This window comes from Centruroides vittatus, unplaced genomic scaffold, assembly GCF_030686945.1.
Source record: "Centruroides vittatus isolate TY-2023 unplaced genomic scaffold, ASM3068694v2 contig_1401, whole genome shotgun sequence".
In the NCBI taxonomy this organism is placed as follows: domain Eukaryota; kingdom Metazoa; phylum Arthropoda; class Arachnida; order Scorpiones; family Buthidae; genus Centruroides; species Centruroides vittatus.
The window spans coordinates 545,894-571,148 of record NW_027120880.1 but is presented as its reverse complement, the minus strand read 5'-3'; the positions used below and the strand labels follow the sequence as shown (position 1 = coordinate 571,148).

The following is a 25,255-nucleotide window of genomic DNA, read 5'->3' as shown; positions in this document are numbered from 1 at the left end:
AAGAGTATGTTTTACAGCATGTACTCTTATACATACGATTTACAAAAGCTAATAATACAGTAGAACCAACTGGACGAGACAACCCGAGCGCCAAGATTGACAATCGTTGTTACGAATACAATAAAATTCGTTAATTCGGACGTGCGGGACGAAAGCGATGCTAAATTATCGAAAATACCAAATTACCGGCCGTTTTAGTATTTTCGGAAAATTCGATGTTACGTGGCATCCGAACGTTGCAGACATTGCTGTACATTCTGTACCAGCACACGCTGCTGTACTCTTCCAATTTGTTTACGCACGCTCTCTAAACTATTTAATAATGAGCTGCACTGTATTAAAATCGATTGAAACTCCTGCAAAGAAAAGTTGAATAACCTCAATGATTTGTGTATGTTTTACAGCATGTACTCATATGTACGATTCACAAAAGCTACACATAGGCGGAACACTAGGAAGCCGAGATATTATCGAATAATCATCGGCCACTTTTCAGAGAATGCCGATTATCTGATACCGGATTAACGAACTTCTATAAATTACGTAACGCAATTTCTATGATTTTCAACAACCATCCCGCCCGTAACGCTCTGCAACACCGTCGCACATACCCTCCAAAATTACCTACGCATATCCTCAACCCCTTACTTGTACTAAGAAATAATACACAACACGGGGTATCGAACGTTACATTATTTTATTAATTACGCATAAGTAGACAGAAACATTATGGTTCCCTATACAACAGTTCTGAAACAAAAAGGAATTATTCTTTAAATAATGATTGAGACCCTGAGATTTTTAGCAGATCGTTAGTATAATATTGTGTTGCTGTATCACAACAAATCAAACCTTTAACGGTCATGGCAAAGCGGTTAGGTGGCACCCTACTGCTCTGAGGGATCCGGGATCGATTCGGAGGAATTTTTCGAGGTATGGTCGGTCCAAATATGTAGAACCCTTTCGCTCACCAATCAGCCATCTTATTGCGGGCCTGGCTGAACCCATAATGGGCTTGCTAGTAAAAGACCCTCTTAGTGCCCACAGAGCAAAAAGAATTTTAATTAAATAAAGAAAAATCTACCCGCCATTACTGATTTATGGGCAACCCCTTATTTTAAATCTTTGTTTAATAACATTTCGTCTATTTTATGAAATTTATTATACTTTTATATTTATCTGACCAAACTGAATGAAAAAAAAACAGAGTATTTAAGGTTAATAATTATTTATTTTTAGTTTTTAAGCCAAAATTTTTAATGTTTAACTGCCCTCTGGCGAGTTAAATTGACGTAAATTTTAACGGCGTTTAAGTAATTATCAGATTTTTTAGCACTAAAAATTTCATAGGAAATTTTATAATATTTGAAGTAACAGGTTTTAAATTAATAATAAAAATAAAAGTGTAGCTTAATTGATTAAATTTATTTATTTATAAATTTAATTAAGCTGAATGGGATATACGAACAATACAACAGGGGGCGGTAACTGTAGAAAAGTGTAAGGTGTGTGAAATTGACTGTTTTTTTTAGATTTTTAAATGTTTATTAACGTAGTGGCTAAGCATACATTGACGTTAAGTTGCAAGTAATATTGTAAAGAGATGTTAGACATATGCAGTAAGTATAGGGAGCTATTGAGGTAACAGATTGTCTTCATCAGCTGTCTTCAAAATTTATTTAAAATATAAATTAAGGCAATAATTTGTTAATGCTGGGCACCAATGGCACCTTCCTAGGGAGTTATTAGCTGTTCCTGTGAGCAAAGTACTTAGTTACTTCAATGATTACAATCCATCAAAAGTTGCTTTCTGCATGCTCAATGATTAACTAAAATTAAAATTAAAAAAAGAAATGGAATATTACTCTAAAATAGTATAAAATTAGTGTTTGTTGGTAGAAACATGGCTAGTTTTTGTTTGTCTGGAACATCAAGTTTGCTAGTAGGGTTACCATAATAGTTGAAGGCAAAATACGGACAGATTAGCATTAAAAGTATTCTGACAGTGAGGCAAAATAAAGGGAATTTATTCATATTTTTCAATCTAGTAAATGTAGATATATACTATAAAGTTTCAATTTGCACTTTCCTTTGGAGCACAGAATACAATTTTAAATATAAGAAAACTATTTTACCACTTATTAGGCAAGTACTATTGAATTAAAAAAAAACCATTGTAATGGATATGCGGATCTTTCTAAGGGGCTGTGCATAAATTACATCCACATTTTTCTTGAAATTTGTTACCCCCCTCCTTTTGTCCCAGTTTGTCCAAGTTTCCGTAATCCATCCCCTCTTTGGATGTCCAACTAAACTCGATCCCCCTGAAAACCTTAATCACTTTATGAATGGTAGATACCATAAGTAGAAATGAAACATATAAGAAATTTTGAAATAAATATAATAAAATGCATAAACTGTTTAAAATTTAATGAAATAAAAGGATGTCCACCAAAGCTCAACCTTTCCCTTTCCCCTTGTTCAACTTTGACCTACTTGTTGTAACCCCCTCCCCTCCCAGTGTGGGCATCATTTATGGACAGTCCCTAAGCAACAGAACCGTTATATTTGCTTATACGAGGTTGCTACCTAGCCAACAAATATAATAATAATTATCAAAAATTTAGCACTTTTTTCACATTTAAATCTAAGTGATTATGATTTAACTATTAACTGCATGATCAGTTGAAAAGTACAGACATTTTGTTTATTTTCTCTAAGTATTGTATAGACTTGGACAGAGCCTTTAAAGTACAGACTGTCTTTACTAAATACAGACATATGGTAACCCTATTGCTAAGGAAAAAGGGACACTTGTATGCAGAAAATTATATATAAGAAGCAATGAGCCAGATATGCAACATTGTAGATGATTATTTGCAAGTAAGACAAGCTAGCACAAACAAATCCCTCTCTACTCCAAGTACGGTTGTCAGATTTTTATGTCTGGATTAAAGAACACTAAAATTGATTAATGCAACAACTCCAATACCACCCACTCAGCCAAATAATATTGATGACCAAACAGCCAAGGTGTTGAATCTGGGCTATCAAAAAATCACTGAAATTTTTCACAAGTGTTCCATCCCAGATATGCAAGACCCTTTCCCTTGTCATCTAGGCGCCCTCCATTGAGGCCTTGCCCAAATCCATGATAAGTATGAAAAATATCCACAGGGTAGAGTTAAAAATTAACCTAAAAAGGTAAATTTGAATGCTTTCTTTTAGTTAATAATCAATTGGATTGGATTATTGGGATAAGGTGACAGTGTGGTAGTATAGGAAGTCCTTGTGGTAGTTAGAAATTCAAGGGATGAAATAATTGCAATTTTTAAAGTGGCCCTAAAAGATTTATTTGTATATTTATTACTGTTTGTATTGAACTTTGATATGCAATATATAGATATTTAATGAATTTTTGTTTGATAATGACAATATGATTTCTATTTAAAATAACGATTTGTTTATTTTAGAGAATTGTAAATGAGATGTGAATAACTTATCAGAATTTGAAATGCCTGAACCACCTAAAGTAACTGGTTTGTCTCCAAAAGAAGGTCCTCCTGGTACTAAAATTACTATTAGAGGAGAGAATTTGGGTGTATCACAACAGGATTTAATAGGTAATTTTTAAGATATTTCAGAAATTTGTGGGAAAATTAACAATACTAAACAATATAGTTGGAAAGAAATAGACCTTTGAAACTCCAGCAATGCAAATTTATTTGAAACAAGCATTTTCAGTCACATTTAAAGGCTGCCTTTAGGTAGTTCTTTGAGCATCAAATACAAAAAAGAACAACAAAAATCAACAAAAAAGAACATAAAAAGGAATAAATTTTCAAATTATGGAGCGTATTATGATTTTAAAATGTTTTTTTTTTAAACTGAATAAATCTGTGTTGAGTTTTGTCTCTAAATCCTCTGTTTTAGAGGCTTTATTCTTTATAAATATTGCTATTTTGAAAATTAGTTTCATTCCTATCTGTTTAATTTTTTTTTATAAAGGTCTGACAATATGTGGAGCAGACTGTTTGATGTATGCAGAATGGAAATCACCTAGTAAAATAATTGCTAGATGTGGCGCAGCAAGTGCAGGTATCCGCGGAGAGGTGACAGTGATAACACGGTCGAGTGGAAAGGGAACTTGTACCGTGCAATTTCGCTGTTTTTTAGAACCAATTGGTAAGCAAATTTTTTTCTACTTTATTAATAATATTAGAGTAAATTTTAAAAGTAATTTATAAAAATTCTAATAGAGAAAGAATGAAATGTTGAATCAATTTTTTATATTGCATTTTATATATTTTCTTCCTTTTTTCAATTTTAACATAGAAATAGAATTTAAACTTATATTAAATTGAAAAATTTTATTAAGAAATATTAACATAATATTTTCTATAATTTAGATTTAACCAAAGAATCTGCAATTTGGGTAGATGAATCTCATATGATTACTGTTTCTTATGGTAGAAATAGACCAACTTCTCCATCACAGATTCATCCTGATGATCCTCTGAGATTATCAGATGAAGGAAATATGTAAGTGAAAACAATACTGGTTATTAATCTTCATATGAAAATATTTATGTTATATCATTATGTAATAGAGGAAGATTTCCAGAAGAAGAATTACATGACATGTTTCCTGAAGGTATGATGAATGAAATATAATCTAAAGTATTTATTTTATCTAATTATTAAAATTAAAATTGAAAATAATGTGTTATATAAACATTATAAAGAACTAATCTGAGACTAATAAACTCTTTTAATAAATTTTCTCATACAAAGAAATTGCATTTATTTAAATGCAATAATTACAAATAGAAAAAAATACAGTAATAACAATGTAGTTTTACTACCTAAGTACAGAATTATTTATTTTAAAAATATTTGGTTGTTTATTACAGGTTCTGGTAATTTACTATCAGAAAATTTTGTTCCTGCTTGGTATTTATTAGAAAATCATCATGGTGCAAGGTATTTTTAACTAACTATAATAAATCAATAGTATTTACTAAGAATTTTTTGATATATAAAAATACATAAAATGTCATATAATATTTTACATTCCTATTTTCAAAATGTAACTGCCAAATACAGTAGAGAACCGAAAATCGGAATCAATTGGGGACTGGTGTTGTTCAGATTAGTAATTTGTTCCGATTACCGATTATGTACAAAAAAATACATTAACCTGTCCGATGTTCAAATTTTTCTCCGTTGCGTGTCGCTTCGTGTTGAATTTTTCGTCAATTTTAAGCGTAACGAAAATTTTTATAATAATAATCAAGGCTATTGTATCGTTAAAAATTATTTCTTTATTTTGTACAAACAGAATAAATATATTCAAGAATATAAAAACATGAAAATTATACTTTAGAAGTAAATTTAGTATCAAAAATGTTCAATTCAGCACGACACAGTCCGACTGAAAATCGTTCCGATTACCGGGGTTCCGATTAATGAGTCTCTACTGTACTAGAAATTTAACGATCATTTCCTTTCTAATTTTTGTTAGAAAATGTAACTGAATTCTCATTTTCAGCATTAATTCCATGTTACATAATTGAACATACATTTATCCAGAATTGAATCCAGACAAGCAGCTTTTTAGAATTTTTGAGGTGTGGTCTGTGCAAGATACGTTGGACCACATCCTGGTCACCCTATTGTTGGCTTGGCCAAACTCATGATGAGTATAAAAAATGAACCTCTTAGTGCTTACAGAGCAGAGTTAAAAACGAAATGAACTAATTATTGAAAAATTTTTACTGATTTACTCTTTGATAAACTTGTATACGAATTTATCATATAAAAGAGTAAAATGATCTGGGAAGTTCTATGAAGTTAATGTAATGAAATGAGTTTAATATTAAAACAACAATTAAAATTAAATACACTAACAGATCAAAACATTTGAGAGACCTATTAATAGCATGTCGGTCTTCTCCAAGACAAATTGCAGTCTGAACATGCCTAGGTATTGATACCATCAGATGTTACAGGGTTGATGAGGTACCAGCCATAGTTGTTATCCCATTGTCTACAACTATGCTACTGTCAGTACTAGCTTCATGGATCTGAGATATTACTCAACAGCATCCCAAAGAGATTTAGTCAGACCTTGAAGATCACTGGATGGTCTAGAACTCGAGTGTTCTTCAAACCGTGCCTAGATGATAGCAGTCCATTGGAGTGACACATTGCCCTGATGAAATGCACCATCCCCTTGATGCATGAAGACTACAAAAGGATGTAGGTGATCAGCCAGTACACTCTAGTAGCTTGCTATGTTTAAGGACCTCTCCAGATACACACTAACAGGCCTAATGAGTCCAACAAGAACACTTATCACATCATCACTGCATTGAACAAAACCAACTTGTCAGATGGGTACATGGCTTTATGATGATATTGTCACACTTGCATCCTTCCAATCAACCTGGTGCAGCTGGAAATGAGATTCATATAATCAAAATTTGTTTTTCCTCTGCAGAAATTCAATTTTGTTTTGATATTCCAGCACTAGCCATAGTACAGTGTCTGATGATCCAGTGATGTCAGCAGTCATACACAAATAGAATGTTGGTTTCTATATCCTTGAGTATGCATGGTGCTCTGTACCATATGCTCACTTATGTTGTGTGGAGCTCTTGCATTGAGTCTAGATGTGATCTGCACCATTGTTATCCTTTGGTAAATCTGTACCAGTTTGGAAAATGTCTGTTGCCCTTGGTCAGCAGACATTTTCTAGACTGGTACAGACTGGCCACTGTTTGCTTGCTGAGTGTTGTTACAGCTACAGATGGCCTGTTAGATATACACCTGTTAGATCCTTGCTACAACTTTCCTTGTGAATCTTAGAGTTATTGCCACTTTAGAAATGGAATGACCAATCTATCTTGTGCCAACAATGCATTCATGACCAAAATCACTAAGACTGACACATTTATGAACTTTCATCAATTGCACTGTTGTGATACACTATTGAAAACACTAGATGTTCATCTAGGCTGAGTTTGGTTTAGGTATGTTAAACTCTGCTTGGGTATGCCAGTATATATACACTTTGCATTACCACTGTCTCTTATGTTTTGACCAGTCAGTGTATTTACACAATTAGTTTTCCCCCATAGAAAGAAAGAAAAATTAAATATCTGCTTGTAAACATAATATAAAAATATAATGCTTCTTGGTAAGAAAACCTTTTATGAAATTGATGAAGTGTTTTTGTATCTCAGTTCCAAATTATTCTTGAATTAATTTTGAAAAGTTATTGAAACAATCCAGATAATAAAGTTGCTGTGACTAAAAATTAATCAGAAATCCAAGAAGGATCTGAAGCATCTTTTAATTTAATCTGCATCTTAAATAATAATAATTTTGAGGTGTTTTAAAAGAGTATGTTAGTTAATGATGAAATATTTAAGTCAATGCTGTTATTAAATGATGTAAAAAGTGATTAAATTTATAAAAAATTGAATAATTTTAACTTTAATTCATGTTGACTTTACTTATGTTTTAATGCTATAAAGTAATACATTAATAAATATTAACATGTCTGAATTTGTGATTATTAGATCAGGAATTTAAATGAAAACATTTAAAATCTTATTCAATAGTTTCGATGCTCTTCAAGCTGGTTTATCTTGTTTGAAATGGAAAGTTGGACAACGCAAAGAAGGACCAATTGCATTTTTAAAATCAAATGTATTGTCAATTGTGGATTGTCTTGATGTTCTAGTTTGTAAGTAACCTTATAGGAAAATGTTAATACATACTTTTATGGAATAACTTATTTTGTAAATTATTCTTAGCACTTCAGTCATTATTGATTAAAGATAAACAAGAAGCTGGAGTTGATCTGACAAAGAAATTAGAAGATGCAATAACTAGTAAGATTTCTGAAAATCTAAATTAAAATCAGCCTTGAACATTTTTAAAATATTTCACAAATTTAATACATTTAATTATTATTTTTTTTTTTTAAATAAAGAATCAAAACAGAATGCAGATTTACTCTTTCAAGAAGTTTTAGCGAGGAAAGATAAAGCCGATTCAACACGTAATGCTTTAGGCGTTCTCCAAAGATTCAGATTTTTGTTTAATCTTCCAGCAAGCATAGAACGTAACATACAAAAAGTAAGTGAAATTAATTAAATTTTTAAGTTCTAATTGCTGTTATTAAAATTGATTTTTTTTTTTGCAATTTCTGATTTTCTCAGTCAGTACTGTAACTTGCTTTTCATACGGGTTATGGAAAATTTTATTTTTGGGGCTCTATTTTAGGTAAAAAAAGGTCAGTTATTTGTTAACTTTAATCAAAAACGTTGGTGGCAGAATTTAAAATTTGGAAATTAAAATATAATACAATTGTTTTACAATACTCCATTTCAGGGCCCCTTTATTCTGGGCCCTGTGCATGTGCACCTGTTGCACCTGTCTAGTTATGGCACTGCTCAGTTTACTTGGTTCATTATCTATATCTTCTATATTATTCTTAAATGTATTATATTAAAATATTTATTCTTAATAGGGTGATTATGATGTTGTGATAAATGATTACGCAAGAGCAAAACAACTGTTTCATGATACTGAAGTAGCCGTATTTAAAAAAGGTAATCCTATAACAACTTTATAAATGTATATAAAAGTTTTTACTAATAAATAAAATATAAATAACTTGCCAATAATTTTAATGCCATCACTTATAGAATTGAATAATTTTTTATAGTAGTTAGTATGAAATTTATAAACCATATTGTTGTTTTATTTATTGCATTATAGAAGTTAAGCTTGTGAAAATGCAAATTATGAAAGATAATAAATTTAAAGATTAATTTAAACTTAATTCTATAAGTAACGTGATTGTTGTATACAAGTATTATTGTTGGAAGCGGTAAATAAACAGCAATTAACATAGTGTTAGTCATTTGTAAAATCATTGTTAAAATACATTTTAAAATCTGTAGTTTATCAAGAAGTGGAACAGAGAATTGAACAATTTCGAAATATGTTGGCTGGAAATTTAAAGAAATTGCCTTGTAGTATGGATGAACAGAAGAAATTAATCAGGTTGAATAATTTTTATATTCTATTATCAAAATAAAAATTAGATATATAATATAGCTGTCAATATATAAGATTATATAAAACCCCATTTATATGGCAAGAGTGGACTATGACATTTGCTTTTGTGACAGTTACTATTACTAAATTCTCTCATAAACTACACGCTGCAATAAAATCAAGCTAGATAGCTGAGTATTCTGACAAGAATACACTCATGCTTTTGTCATGTAAACAGGGTTTAATCTTCTCTTGTGAGCGTACAGATATTTTAGTATGACATTGTATGCACCTGTGAGTCTATGTGAATTGAGCATTGCTTTTATGGATTTGATATTTTCTGGAACATTATCAAAAGGAATCCAGACTATTTAACTTACTTTTCTTAATTGCAATAAATTCTGGAATAACTGTCTTTGGCACAAAGTAATTTGACCATTTTTCTACCAAGCTATTGTATTGCTTTGTGATGTAAACACTTCACTATCACAAGAATTTATCATCAAATATTCTTGTGATAGCTACTCTCATAGAAGAATTATTGTCATGTCTACACAGCATAAGGAATATATCATAATTCTCTGTGTTAACTTCATCATATTACAATTACAGATGAACTACAACTCTTTTTATAATTAAAGAAATGATACTTTCTTAGCTAAAAAATGCAAAAAGTTTGATCTGAGATCTACTACTATCCACTACAACAGAAAAGAACTACTCACTTTGAGAAGCAAACTTTATGTAGTCGTCAGTGATTGGAGGATAGCAATTGATACACTGATTGGTGGAATGTTTGTATGTAGCAACCTACATGGAATGTGCTTCAACTGAACTTGTATATATTTTCCACGTGTTCAGGATAAGTTCAGCAGAAGCACATTCCATGTAGGTTGCTACATACATACATTCCACCAATCATCAATGACTGCATAAAGTTTATAATTTGTTTGTAAACATGTGCGATTTGAATTTTAGAACACTAGCCTGGGGATGTTTTTAAAAACGGATGAAAATATTTGCTTCTCAAAGTGAGTAGTTCTTTTCTATATCTGGTTTTTTGGTTTGTGAAGTAGTGAATCTCGGATTTATATTAACTGGTATTGGTGTGTTATTTTTATCAAAAAGTTTGATACGTCATTAATAACTATATTTTTATTATTTTCAAAATGTGTAGCTTTGAAATGCTACAAAAATTTTTAAAGTTATTATTTAAATAATTAAATTATTAAATAACTGCTTGGATTAATGGATTAAGTTTATTATTATGCAATTTATTACGTTTAAAGGAATAATTTGACTATAATAAAATTATAAAAATTAATTTGAAAGTTTATTAAGAATTATTTCAGTAAATTTATTTAAATAAATTTTAATTACGCAGATATTTAGTCAATTTGGAAGCTCCGGGAGATCCAGCATGGGGCACAATTCAAAACTTTACAACATGGATAATGAACAGCATGAATATGAGTCGTGATCAGTATCTTAACTCCAGTAAGAGACTTTTAATTACAGTTAATTTAATATAATTTTATATATAAATCGAGTGTATACACAAATATTGTGATACTCCAGAGAGATCAAATCATACAAGGAGTCACATCACTGTTTAAGAAGTTTCTTTATTGTCTTTTGGTTTGTCAAAGATGCATTTCAGACCAAGCCCCTCATCAGTCTGACAGAGAATTTAGACAAGTAAATCAATTAACAATCAATATTACATTGTGATTGGTTGACTTACAATATAACACAAGCAGTAAAATCTTTAACAATATAAATGTAAAAATAATCATTGGGTTCAGAATGTATGAAGACGATAATGGAAAACTGGTGAAGATGTTAGACATTCCAACCTCACACAAACCATGCTCATACTTATTGATGAACTATAATTTTATATCATTACTTACAATGTTACCTAGTAAATCCATGACAATATGTCAGAGGTGGTGAATCATGTTGAGAACATTGAAAAAAAATGAATTCTCAACTTTATATTTGCATGGAAAAAACTGATCTTGACGAAATTTGTGAAATTGCCTCAAAATTTTTAAGTCTTACTTTAAAAGTAACTTAAATAACGTTTTAATGTATTTGGTATGGTAATTTAAGTAAAAATGACACAAATAGAATCAAATAACTATTTTTGCTTTAATTAAATAATGTCAGACTTTTTGTGCCATAACTTTGTTAATTAAATATGTAGATATAAAGTAATTTTGACTAAAGATAGGCAATTAAGTTGTCATCTTGTATTAAATTTAATAATTAGAATTTAATATATAATACTTTAAAAGAAAAGATCAATCCAGAGTGGGAATTTGTATTGATAATTGCTAATGATAGTTCTTTGGGCCTAATTATGGTGTTAACCTTTGTTAACTAGTTGCTCCACTGAAAAAAAGTCTTTTTAGTGCAGATGGTACCTAACGTTTAATGTAAAAATATAGATTGTGATGATGAATTGGGATAGATCTAAATTACATTCAAAGAAAGAAGAAATAAATTTGTATTAAATGCTATTATTATTTGAAGAATAAGCATATCATTAAATAGTTAATTGAAAACAATTATCTGCAAATTGTATCTTTTTAATTTAAATTAAAAAATAAATGAAAAAATGTAATAAAATCAGAAATATAAACTATCCATGATATAAGCAAGTATATTAAATACAGCAGCAGATTGATTCTACATGAATTCTGTTTTAATTATAATAATTTAATTTTAAAAGTTGAGATGACTCAAAAAATTTATAACTTTATCATTTAGGACCATAAACATATGTATGTCTGCAGGCAGACAGATTTGAAAATGCTTCTCGAAATTTTGGACTGTTATGAATGGAACACTTGCTTTATAATGTCAGAGAACAATGCGGTAAACAAAAGTTTTTTCATTCATTCTCAAGCTAACTACCATCCCATTCTGAGTTCAGCCAGGCTCACAATGGGATGGCCAGTTGGCTTGATACATTTGGGACAAACCACTTCTGAAAAATTTCTGGGATTTTTCAAACATCTTGATTTGATCCTGGGTTTCCAGATATCTGGCTGACAAACAGACGTTTTGTAACAGATAGTTTAAGTTTTATTTTATGAATGTCTCCAGTCAGAAATGAGTTTTAAGTTGTCACTTCAAAAATATTAAAATTTATATCTTAAAGATGATAATTAACGTACTAAATAAACATATTTTGTTTATTTAGTACTTAATTGTTTTAAACATATTATTCTGATTTATTAATAAAATTTTTTTGCATAGAAAAATATTAAAGGTTTTTCTCCAAAGATTTAATTTGCTGTATTATTATTAATAGTAAAAGAATTAGAGAAAGAAAATGAAGACCAGTCATTATCTAATGACAGTTCCTGGGAAAACGACACTCCTCAAGTTGTATTATTTGTAGAAGAAATAACCAAGTTTTATTCTGAAAATTTTCCAGAATTATGGAAATTAGGCCAAGCTTACCTTAATGGACAACTGAATATAAGAGAGGTTTATTTTCTATTATATTTTAAATTCAAACACTTAAATTAATCATATATTAGAATATAATTTAATATTTTTTAGTTTATTATTAATAAATTATAACATTAACTCATAATTTAGGTACAAGTACAAAATAGTCATCAAATAGATAAACAGATTGCTTTCAAGGTAAGTTCAAAATTTTTAAATTATTAGAATTCTATAAAACTTAAATATATATATATTTATAAATTATTTTTAAGTTATAACATAAATTGTAAATGTTTTACAATACTCTAAGTCAAAGTTTAATGAATAAAAACTTCCAGATTTCAAGTTAAAGAATTTAGATTTAATGAGTTTAAACCTGATTTTTCTTTCATTTTTCTTGACTGTAAATTTCCTGTTATCAAGTCATTTCTCACATATATATTCACAGAATATTTACAAAATTATATTGTTTGTGGTGCTCCAGTGCACCTGGTCCTTGTGAGTGCACCAGAATTCTGATAGGAACACAAGAAAGTGCACTTTCTTGTGTTCCAATCAGAATTCTGGTAACATATTGTATCAGTAAAAGGATATCAATGGTAGGTTGTAAGGGTATGGTCTTGTGTTTGGCAAGAAGTTATAATATTTGTTTATCTTAGTTGTTTATATTCACGTAGAATATAAGAGAAAATGAAGATTGTAGATCTATCAAAGGATAGAGGTTACATAGAAAAATAGGTTTAAATTAGAAGTACAGTAGAGCGTCATTTATCCGAATCAATTGGGGACTGGGGTTGTACGGATAACTGATTTTTTCAAATAACCGATTATGTACGAAAAAATATATTAACCTATCCAATGTTGAAATTTTTCTCTGTTGCGTGTCGCTTCGTGTTGAATTTTTCTCCATTGCATGTCACTTTGTGTTGAATTTTCGTCAATTTTAAGCGTAACGAAAATTTTTATAATAATAATCAAGGCTGTTGTATCGTTAAAAATTATTTCTTTATTTTGTACAAACAAAATAAATATATTGAAAAATATAAAAACAAAAAAAATTATACTTTAGAAGTTAATCTAGTATCAAAAACGTTCAATTCAGCATGACACAGTCCGACTGGAAAGCTTTTGGTTAACCGGCTTTTGGATAAATGACGCTCTACTATATCTCAATTTGAACTTAATGAGACCATGTTATATGGAAAACCCTATATACTGGGAACTGTTGAAGGCTTTGTGTTAATACAGTTTAACTTATTGAAGTTTTACTGTATTGAAAACTTATTTGTTTGTTAGATTTAAAATTTTCTCTTTCAGACAATGGTTCTTGATGTAACAAACAGAATGTGCAACTTATTGAAAGCGGCTTTGCTTTCTCACACATTGAACACATTACATCTTCAACAGTTGACCAATCTCGGTTGTTGGCCAAAATCACAGACAGGAGAAGTACTGCGAGGTTGGTTACCATCATGTATTCGTTCACTCAGGTACATATATCGCATGTTTTTCAATTGTAAATACAAAAATTTTGCTTACGTATTGAATATTACATGCTTAACAACATTGCTTTTATACAGACTAATAATTAAAATAAATGTTATAGTGTACTGTGTTGGCCTGAACATTAGGTGATGTTTTTCCAGTTTTAAAGGGGCATAAACTCGATCATGATCTATATTTAATTTTAGTTAAACCTTTTTTCAATTTAGATAGGCTAACTATCTTTGGTAAACATCTTAGACAGTTAAACCAATACTAAAATTCAGTATATTGGTTGTTTAGCAAAGCTGTGACTGCTCTGCTGCAGCCAGAAAACTGTTTAGCACAATAGTAAATACTGTAATTGATTATTCAGTTTTATATTGGTAACTAATTTAATTTACTCCTACTAATCAAGCAATTGTAAAAAATTGAGAGAAGATTGCCAAACCCTATGAGTACAATTTTCTGATCAGTTAGGTATGATTTTAATGCAGTTTGTAAAAAGAAACGAAAGCAATCAACAATTTATTTATGCTGATTGTATTTACAAATATTTTGGAGTCAAATTAATGAAATAGGAAACAGGAGAGAGGTGACAACGAAACTTGTGAAGAAGTATTGTTTTAATGAATTTCCAAATTCTTTAATTCAAATTGCTAATTTTTTGTATGCAAATGAAATTAATAATTAAAGATTGACTTATATTTGGGTTCTAATTTTTTCAAAAAGTATGGATTTTAAAATTGGGAGTTGATTTATATTCAGGCCAACACAGTATACTGAAATTGCATATGCTATATTCTATAAACATGAAACATTCAAATGAATATCTTATTCATATTATTTAATATTCAAAAGTTTTATAAATTTAAAATAAAAGTTAATTAATTGCTATTTTCAGACAATGTTACTCATCAATTTTAAAACTGGATTTACCTGAAGATATTTTGAATGTGATTCAACAGCTACTTTTTGACCTTCGTGTTTTCACCATGACTACTTTGTTCACCCAAGCAACTGATGGTAATTTTAACAGATGTATACAGTCAAACCTGTTTTTATGCGTGGGATAAGGACCGCATTAAAAAAAACGCATAAAAAAATCGCACGAAACTTCACGAATGGCTGTAAAAAATAGTTTTCGCAACACAATTAAAAAATATTTTTTTATGCGGTCAACAGGGACCGCATAAAAAAAGTCTCACATAGAAAATAACTCAAAACCGTACGAAATAGAATTTATTGACAACAGATGTCAGCACTTGACTGCATCGTCTGGTCTATCGTCTGTTTTACATATTTTTGTCCAGGTGGTGTTTTGTTGACTTAAAAAGTAAATAATTTCATTTTTTGCATATTCATGCAATAATATTACTATAATAAGTGCATTTATACTATAATAAGTTTATTTAGCTATAATAAGTCAACGTGAGACATGACAAATCGCACGAGACTAGTTGCCAACTATACCGCACAAATAAAAATCGCACAAAAAAACCGCACAAATTAAAAATTCGCATTAAAAAAATCACACAAATAAAAATCACACATAAAAAGAGCGCATAAAAACAGGTTTGACTGTATATTTAATTAAATGAATATAATTAATTTGTTTTACTGGCATTATTTAGTCTCCAATTAATTATAATTTATTATTAGATCCATTATCAGATTAGATTCAATTTAATTAAAAATTATTATTAGTTATCTTGAATATTAGCTTTCTCTGTCTTTACATCAGTAATAATATATTAGTAATTTACAAAACATGGTTTTAAATATTACTATAAGTAATTAACTATATTAATATATCATATCAAATAATTGTTATGCATAAAGTAATCAAGTTAATATAAGTTTAGGGTGGTTATAATTAAAGTTGCCCTACTCAGACCTGTCTAGAGCCCGTTCTCGTGGACGTATTTTGACGAAACTTGGTATATATGTTATATGGGTCCTGGGGAAAAGGAAAATGCAAAAAAAAATATTTAGTTCGAATTTTTACCACTAAAAAATTTGAACTAAATATTTTTTTTTGCATTTTACTTTTCCCCGTGATCCGTATAACATATATACCAAGTTTCGTCAAAATACGTCCACGAGAACGGGCTCTAGACAGGTCTGAGTAGGACAACTTTAATTATAACCACGCTGTATATGAATATGGAAAAATTTTATAATTTTTGTATAAAAAAAAAACTAAAATTATTTTTATTTTTAATGTAATGTTAATTTTCAGATGTTCAAAATTTACATTTACGTGAGACTTGGGATGTCGAAATTGATGATCAAAATGGAGCAACTACACAACTGGTGAGTACTAAAATTTGCAAATAATTTTAAATTTTGCTATTAATAGTAGATATTTGGTGTAATAGCAATGACAGTATTATAAATTTTAGTTCCTAAACCATTTTATTATTTTTATTTATAGTCTATGTTATGTTTATTCGGATTAAACTGAAAATAAACACACTAAACTGTTAGGGAAACAAAAAGCAGTTTATACAGTATTCACAAGATAAAATGCATGCAAGTTTTAGTGAAATTAAATTTTGTTTTGTGTTATATGAAAGAAACAACAAAAATAGTGACTGACTGGAAGGCCAAGACAGTTAAGACATTGGTTAACTGCTTTGGGAAATACAGGATCAAATCCAGGCAAACAATCACAGGAATTTTTTGGGTGGTTTGTCTTAGTATTAGGTTTCATCCCTCACCTCCTGGCCAAACCCATAATGAGCCTGTAGAAAAGTTGCTCTTAGTGCTCACAGAATGGAAAGACTTAAAAAAAGAATGGTGTTCACGTTCTATTTTTTATTTTCTCAACTATTATACTGATTTTTCTGTCGTGTATCAATTATTATGGTAATTATATCTTCATCTACGTATATTCAATTCTTACACATTTTATCTTATTTATATTTCGAGGATTTATACGAACATTTTCTTAATATTAAATGGTCAATATTATGAAATTACTCCTTACTACTACTACAGCTACTATTACAAAATTTTAACTCATTTTAGAATTTTTTAATTGGAATTATTTATTAATGCAAATATATGATGCTTTTAAATAATTGAATATTTGTGTTTATTAAATGATCTCTTCAAAATACTTTTTACAATTTAAAAATTGTATATTTTAGAATGTGATGATGATAAAAACAAGTTTAGTAACTATGATGATATGATTTTTAAATTAGTTTAATTAAATTGCTATTTTTTCCAGTTAGAAAATTATTACTGATTATTAACTGCTGCATAATGTAGATTTTTTTTTTTTTTGTATATATCTTGCAATTCATTTAATTTCTGCATGTAAAGTTGCATTACAGAGTGATAGTAATTAATTACTGTATGTTAAATTACTGCTATAAGCAATGGTTAAAATAAAATATTTACCAATCTGGGATTTATTTTTTAAATTCATATTGTGAATGATCTTCAATGTAATTAACAAATATAAAATTCATTATTTTTGAATCTTCAGTTTCATTAAAATAATAGATATCAAGTTAACAAATTTGTCTAATCAATCAATTTTTAAGGTATGTGACCACAATGTTAATAATTATATAATTTAATTTGGTTTTAAAAGTACAGTAGAGCATTGATTATCCGACCCCCCCATTAACCGACCGCGTTCTAGTCGGCAAATTCAAATGTCCGCTAGTGATGTGGCGCTACAATATTTGGTTATGTCTTGGCTACTTTAATATTATTTTTGTTAAATTTTTGCATGTTAGCTGGCAGCACTGGCTCGACCATGAAAGGGAGGCTAGTATTTAAACCAGGCCTAATACACTATACTAATAATGTATTTTTCATACTTTTCGGTTATCCGACCAACCCCAGTTCCCAATTAAGTTGGATAATCGATGCTCTACTGCAGGGGTCCCCAACCATTTTGTACCTAAGAGCACGTTCCAGAATACCGGCTGGATGACGGGCACCATTTATTTTTTCAAGGTGAATTTATATTTGGACATAGTTAACAGCGCCGGATGAAGCCTCTAGCGGGCCCTAGACAAAATTTAAATTGGGGCTCCATTTAAATAAGTTGTTTCTAAACAAATCTTATATAATGTGACATTAGCATGGGTGACACCCGGTGTGGATATCATGGTGTCACCCAGGAATATTTCTAGATGGTGCGAGAGATATCGTGGCGGAGATTACTTTTTTTTAGTTAACGACTGCTGAAATTTCTAGGTCACTCCAAGTTACGGGCTGTACACGTTTCCCTACTTTGATTTTACAGTATTCAGAACAGACCGTTTTACTTCATTTCAGGTATGGGAAATTGAATTGGTGCAGATTTGGCGGAGGGGAAAAAGAGATCGGTCGCATTTCGCTTTGTGCTTTCATCTGTGTTGGACGCCATTTCTACTTTTGAATGGTTAATCATTCAAAGTGAAAAAACTTTTACATAGCATTTTATTGAAAACCGAAATATTTTTGTTTTTATCGTGGTTGCACAGTGGCGGGCACACGTAAAACGATTGGCGGGCGCCATGGTGCCCGCGGGCATAGGGTTGGGGACCACTGCTCTACTGTATCTGGAAAATCTGGTTGGAACAATGTTTGAATCTATGATTTTTGTAATAAATAGTTTACCCAAACATCCTGCATTAGTATAAAGCCTATCTCACAAGCACCCTTTGCAACATGGAAAACAGGTAGATGTGATTCCGCATTGCAATATCAAGTTTTCTGCTTTACAGTCATTTCGCAATCATGTAAAATCATGCTGATCATTTTCCACAACTTGTTTGTGGGCAGATTTTCTACTTAAAATCATGCTTGACATCTACATGATCTGCAAGCATTCCAGCCAGTCGGAGGATGGTAAAATCACGAGGCATTCTTTATTATTATTGATTTTAATCAATAGAAACACTTTTAAGGAATCTGCTAGTTAACTGTGAAACATAAGCAAAAAGTAAAAACTGCAAGTGTATCATGGAGATGGTTCCATCAAAATATCAGTTTTTGAATTGTGCAGATTTAGCTTTCTTGATGATAGTAAAACAGGCTTAAATTTAAATAACATATGAAGAGAAAATTATGCACTAAAATACCCATAATTAGAATGGAATTTATTGCATGATTCCATTTTACTATGGAAGTGTATCAGTTTTGCTTATTGTAATATAATAGCCTAACTTAAAATAGTCAACTGGCAAGGTAACAGCTGTTAGTCTGAACTGATCATGAAAATCACAATAATCTAGATTGAATTTGCATTCATGTCATTTACAATAGTTTTTATTTTTTGAAAAACTTTTAAATGTATTCGTCATATTCACCTACAAAACAGTGATGTTTGTTACATTGCAACCATCAAATCAAACAATCCATTCATTCATAAATTTTTGATTTAAATACTTAAAACTTAATAAATTTACCAGTTTATTTAGAAATGAAGTTAAGAGTTAGAAAATTCATAGTATATTAATATTTTTTGTTTCTTTTTTAGCCATTATTGTTTGAAAATATAGTAGTGGAAACTCTGCAGAGAATACGAGATACAGTATTGCATTGCGGTCCAACAGAAATCGAAGTAAGTTTTTATTCACTTTGTGTTGATATTTTGAATGTTACTTTTATAAAAGTATTTACATATTTTAGATCTTCAGTCAAATAACTGTACAAGCAAACATTAAACATTTGTCACAAAGCTTGCTACAAGCATTTGTTGTTGCTCTAGAAAAAATGGCATTTCCACCAGTAACACAGAAATCTACACCAGTTAAGTATGTATGAAAGTAATTTAGTCTAAATATAGTGTAATTTTGTGGGTCTTTTGATTGAACTTTTTAACTTTTATGAAAATTTTGCAATGCTTTTCTTTCTCTATAATATTACGATAAGCACATTTGTTAAGGAAATTCTTCAGATTAAATCCAGTTTACAGTAATTTTGAGTAAAATGTTTTGGAAAAATCATGCACTTTTAGGCTACTTGATTCCTGTTGGTTGTCATGAATAAAGAAAATAATTTATGTTAAAGCATAATATTAATATAATGTTTACTTAAAAGTGTAATAGTAATAACCTTAGCCAAATCTGAAAAGATGATGAAAGTAAAATCTTTATCTCTTCTTGTCAACTATGCCACAACTTGCTTATCTATGGTTATAGAACTGGCATGTTTCTTTAATGTTGAACATAAGATGCCATCAACTGTAAGATTTATTTTCATTTCAGGTATTAAAATGTGAAAAAAGTGTTTTTTGGAATCGAAGAAATGTGTATAAATACACACGATGTTTTAACTGTTGATATTAGAATTAGTTTGAAGGGCTTTTTTTTAATTTTCGTGTTCACGATTATCTACAAGTTCTGAAATTTCAAACTTAAAACTATATTTTTCTATTAATGATTAATTCATAAAGAATTAAAAACTGTTGATATATATTCTCTTAATAATAATTGATTTTGTTTGATAGGTTGTTTCCAATAGCAACTGATCCATCTGGTATCGATAACTATCAAGACATTACATCCGGAGTGAGTTTCAAAATATTTTTTGCTTCACAAATAATAATAATTTTGTTACTTTAGAAAGCTCGGTTCCAAAAATAAATGAAATATTTATAAAATGCGATGTTTTATGGCATGGATAAAATATCGCCTTAGTTGACTATACATTTTATCCAGCAATAAATTCTGTATATACGCTCGGCTTGAAATTATATCTGACTATATCATATGATGCTATAAACAGTAATAATAAATCATAAATGTGTATAAATTGAGAAAATAAAACAGTCTCTTTTATATACACTAGAAAGTCTATTAAGAGATGAGTTTCCAAGTTTACTGACTCCATAGAGAATCAAAGAAAATTGTAGAAATGCTACATAAAGTATGAGTCAAAATTTAGTAATGAATAAAATGTTTCTCACAACCCTCATTCTGTCATCAAATCCCGGTTTTCAAATCAAACAACAATGATTAAAAAGTTTATTTGAACTTTTAAATAAAATATGAATTTCTGGCTCATCTATTATTATTTTTTCATTATTCTTGTACAAATCAAGTGCATGTAGGATCTGATAATGGATGAGGAAGATCCAATAAGCATTTTATCCGTTCATAAAGTACAGGAATCAAAATTTATATAGTGTTTTTGCAGTTTTCTTTGAAATTCTATTGGTGTTCAATCGTGTCTTCGTATTCTAGGTTATTAAAAAGAACAAGAATTTGTAGATTATTTAGTATTATGTAGAATACATATTATACAGGAGAATATATGCTTTCAGTTTTAGTTCTTATTGATTTTGTACAGAAAGGATGGTTGCTAAGTAGAAATTTGTTGTATTATGTGTAAAGGAAAAAATTGTGTAGTGGATAAAAATGAGAACATTAAAAAAGCACTGTTCAATTTGTAATAAATGCAGATTTTATTATTCATGATTTTCAATTATCTGGGTGTATTCCTATGTATTATTGCCCTGATTAATGGCATTCTACTATATTTAAAAAGTTGTTTGACTTTTCACAATTTTTTGCTAAAATTTCATATTATAAGAGTATTAACAAAATAACAATAAAATAATTAAATTTTCAGTGTTGATTTGAAGTTACAATATCAGAATATTTATTTAAAAGAATTCCTATTAATTAATTAAACTTTTTTAGGACAAACGATTGTTAATCATTCTTAGCAATTCTTCATATACGACGCAGATAATTATACCAAGGTTACACGAAACGTATCAAAAATATAATTATCCAGACATGTCGTTAGTTATTAAGGTATGTAGTTTCAGTTCATAAATTACTTACATTGCATTTGTTGGAAATAAATTAAATAAGAGGATAATATTTCAGTGTAGTCAAGCTAAATACAGAGAATTAGAAGCAAAATTATTTCGAGCTTATCTAGAACGAAAATGCGATCCTATTGTTGGTTCTATTGAACCTAAAATGTATGCAAATCAATTTGATTGGAAGAAATGCCCAAAGCCTGTTGGTAAGTTTGTTTCCAAAATATTTATAATTAATTAATTTTATTTTAAAACTTCTATTTGTGTGTTTCAGGTGTTAGTGCTTACGTTAAAGATATCATTATGAATATGATTGCTGTTCATGCTGAAGTAAGTATCTCCTTAAATGTTACAGTTAAACATTATATATATATACAAATAACCTGGTGGCTGAGATGTTTATAGTACGTATGTGCCACTCTGAGGGACCTAGTTTGTCCCATTGTAACCTGGCCAAATGCATAATGGACATGAAAGATGTTCCTCGTGGTATCTGCAGGATGAAAAAGTTTAAAACAAAAATACAAATACAGGGTTAAATAGATTAAGACAAATTGAACCTTCATTGGAACTAGGAACTGAATGTGTTTAGTTCCAGGAACTCTACATATCTTGTATATGTAATAGTTATTGAACAAATAATAAAACTGTATTTGGACCATCAAAAATAGAACAATAAGAGCGATTGTGATTTCATTTCTTTTAAAGAAATTAAACCAATTAATAGTTCAAAAATTTCTAAATTAACAAACTAATTGAGATATTTTTATATTAATGTGTCATGTTATTGATGATAAACACTTTGTGATTTTAGGTTTTCAGTGTTTCACCACCGTTTGTGGAGAAAGTAATGACAAGAATTGTGGAAGCAGTCATTGAAGAACTTAGTAGATTATTTCAATGTGTAGGAATATTTTTGCAAGATGGAAATATTCAGGTAAACTTTCAGATATCCATGATAATCGTTAGAGTTTAATATTAAAAATTAAAATTGTTAATTAGGTGCTGTTCATAAATTATGTCCACATTTTTCTTGAAATTTTTACTACTTCTCTCCCCCATTGTCCCAGTTTGTCCAAGTTTCCACAACCTCTTCTCCTCTTCAGACATCCAACAAAACTAAACCCTCCTCAAAATCTTTACCACTTTATGAATAATAAAATGTATAAACTGTATAAAATTTAATGAAATAAAATGGACGTGCCAAGTTCAACTCCTCCCTTCCTGTGTGGACATCATTTATGGACAGCCCCTTAACAAGCGTTTTTGTGAAACACATTTAAAATGCTGTTTTCCTATTCACACAGGCCACTTTAGATAATAAAGCCCTAGAAATAACATTACAAGATTACCAAACTTACAATAGTGGGTAAGTTGTTTAAAAATATTATAAATTTTTACAAAAATATTACAATAAATGTCATTCGTGAAATTATGTTTGAAGCATGTTTTATTAATGAAGTATATCTGCTGTATGAATGTATTTGTTCATAAACATGGCCAGTTGATTGTGTGGTAAGTTATCATCCTATCATAAGGTGATCTGGATTTAAATTTAATTCAAATCTCCTAATCTTATCATTAGTGGTAAAAGCTGGAGGCAATCCTGTTTTTCACTCATCTGGACAATCCATTATGGACCACGTTTACTCTGTGTGTGATCTTAGAACCTTCATACAGCCTTTATATTCTTGTACGGGGTGTCCGAAAAGTTACCATGCAGTCTTACATATCACATAACCTTCCATGGAATTTGGCCTCCTAGGTTTGTGGACCTCACTTCCTCCAGATTTGGGGGCTTCCAAGGATATTTCTAGCTGTTGCTGTAGAAGAAACTACAATATTACATGTAAAATTTCACTTTTAATGAAACTTTACTTAAACCTTTTCTACCATACAGTAACTTTTTGGTCACCCTGTAGTAATTAATCATTTACAAAACTATAAATTGTCAAGACTTTCGTATTTGTTACAGAAAATCTTTCAAAACCTGTCGCAGTCATTTGACGGGAATTGGAGACACCAACGATAAAGAGTACGTAAAACGTTCTTTAATTGGTGAACATAAACACCAGTGTATTTATCTAATGTATTCCTTTTTTTAATATAGATTATTCCAAAAATTATTAAAAAAATTTGAAAGTCAGATGCAGATGCAGCTCTTGTGTTTTGCTAAAGAGAAAATTGTTTCGGTTTAATAACTTGAGAATACAAAAATAATTTTCAGAATATTTATTTCCTTTTATAATAATAATTGAAAAATATAAATGCAAACAAGTTTTTTTTTTATTTAAAAAATCACATCTTGTATTTTTTATAATAAAATTAGTTATTGTTTATCAAATATTTCCCATTCTTATGTTGCATTTGAATTTTGATCTTCATTCTACTCAAAATAAAATTAATCCAAAATCAAAATTATTCATATATTACTGTCCTATATAACCACATATGCTGATTGTAGCTGTTTATCGAGAAATTTTATCGAAGGAGAACGATTATTACTACCGGGACAGGTCATTTTATGTGGTATTACCGAAACAAATGAGCACAACCGTTCTATGCATATTTGTGCTATTTATCATTACTGCTAACAATACACAAGAATGATTCAAAAACCACCCAGATAAAATAGTTTGGTTTTTAAACACCAAAAAGTCAGACTAGATATGGAAAGCTTAGAGGCAGGAGGCTTCGATTCTGGGGGTCTGTGGGGACGACCGTTAGTTCTCAACCTGAAGGTGGCCTCGGTGGAAGCCGAAAACGTTAGTTGGTTCTCTATCGTATCCAACACTGTGAAAGGTTTTAATCTGTGTCCCTGTGTTATGCACTACAGTGTTATTAGAAGAAGTCGTTTATTGTGTTAATTATATACGAACTTCAGGCGAAAACCAGAAGTCATGTTATTTTAATTCAAAAATTTTTCCATGAAAGGAGCTACATGATCGGCGTGGCTCTATTTCTAAGAGGAAAACTATGATGTACAGGGACAAGACACTAATAATTTGAGGTGGAAAGCATATATTTTAAATTAAAAATTACAGCCCGGCATTGTGACGTTGCCACAATAAATATTTGCTCGTTACAATATAGTTTTAAATTAGATTGTGGTATTAAAAATAAGTTAATATACGCAAAGATCTACAACCGTAAAGGGTCGATTCCTTGGATGGTTTGTTTATTTTGTATATGGCGACGCGATATCTAGGCTGAGAAATAATGTTTTCTTCACATAAACTGATACCTCAGCATCATACATATACAGAGGGCTATTTCAACATTATGGAAATCATTTAAAATTCGTGCCTTTTCATTATGCGCGTGTCGGTTATCATCTGCTGAAAGTAGATTGATAAAGGATTGTCTGCTAAGTAAACTATCATATAATAATTATTATTATTTCATTTTATGCCGATGAAAACTTATAGCTGGTTCGAGGAATTCATTATT

The 25,255-nt window shown here is 29.8% G+C and overlaps 1 protein-coding gene across 2 annotated transcripts; it reads left to right on the top strand.

Annotated features, from left to right (window-relative positions):
• Nucleotides 1–1,490: 1,490 nt before the first annotated feature.
• On the top strand, nucleotides 1,491–24,149 carry Sec5 (secretory 5). Of its 2 annotated transcripts, none has more exons than XM_067262104.1 (27): nucleotides 1,491–1,507; nucleotides 3,474–3,623; nucleotides 4,009–4,185; nucleotides 4,410–4,542; nucleotides 4,611–4,654; nucleotides 4,914–4,983; nucleotides 7,629–7,753; nucleotides 7,824–7,901; nucleotides 8,003–8,148; nucleotides 8,543–8,624; nucleotides 8,979–9,081; nucleotides 10,460–10,572; nucleotides 12,398–12,576; nucleotides 12,691–12,738; nucleotides 13,858–14,030; nucleotides 14,927–15,048; nucleotides 16,265–16,338; nucleotides 19,511–19,594; nucleotides 19,663–19,787; nucleotides 20,483–20,543; nucleotides 21,678–21,794; nucleotides 21,870–22,011; nucleotides 22,080–22,135; nucleotides 22,620–22,742; nucleotides 23,113–23,174; nucleotides 23,781–23,840; nucleotides 23,916–24,149. In XM_067262104.1, the coding sequence occupies exons 2-27, from the start codon at nucleotides 3,515–3,517 to the stop codon at nucleotides 24,001–24,003; spliced, it is 2,694 nt and encodes an 897-aa protein (XP_067118205.1). In that variant the 5' UTR covers nucleotides 1,491–1,507; nucleotides 3,474–3,514; the 3' UTR covers nucleotides 24,004–24,149. The 2 variants fall into 2 exon arrangements, with proteins under 2 accessions (XP_067118205.1, XP_067118204.1); XM_067262103.1 differs by lacking the exon at nucleotides 1,491–1,507 and adding an exon at nucleotides 1,516–1,619.
• The last annotated feature ends 1,106 nt before the right edge of the window (nucleotides 24,150–25,255 follow it).

What these genes read in the sequence shown, in the direction of transcription:
- Sec5 (XM_067262104.1), top strand. Translation starts at nt 3,515, where the DNA reads ATGCCTGAACCACCTAAAGTAACTGGTTTGTCTCCAAAAGAAGGTCCT. An exon ending in CAGAAATCTACACCAGTTAA is followed by an intron (nt 19,788 to 20,482) that starts GTATGTATGAAA and finishes TTTGTTTGATAG; the next exon opens with GTTGTTTCCAATAGCAACTG. An exon ending in ACATGTCGTTAGTTATTAAG is followed by an intron (nt 21,795 to 21,869) that starts GTATGTAGTTTC and finishes ATAATATTTCAG; the next exon opens with TGTAGTCAAGCTAAATACAG.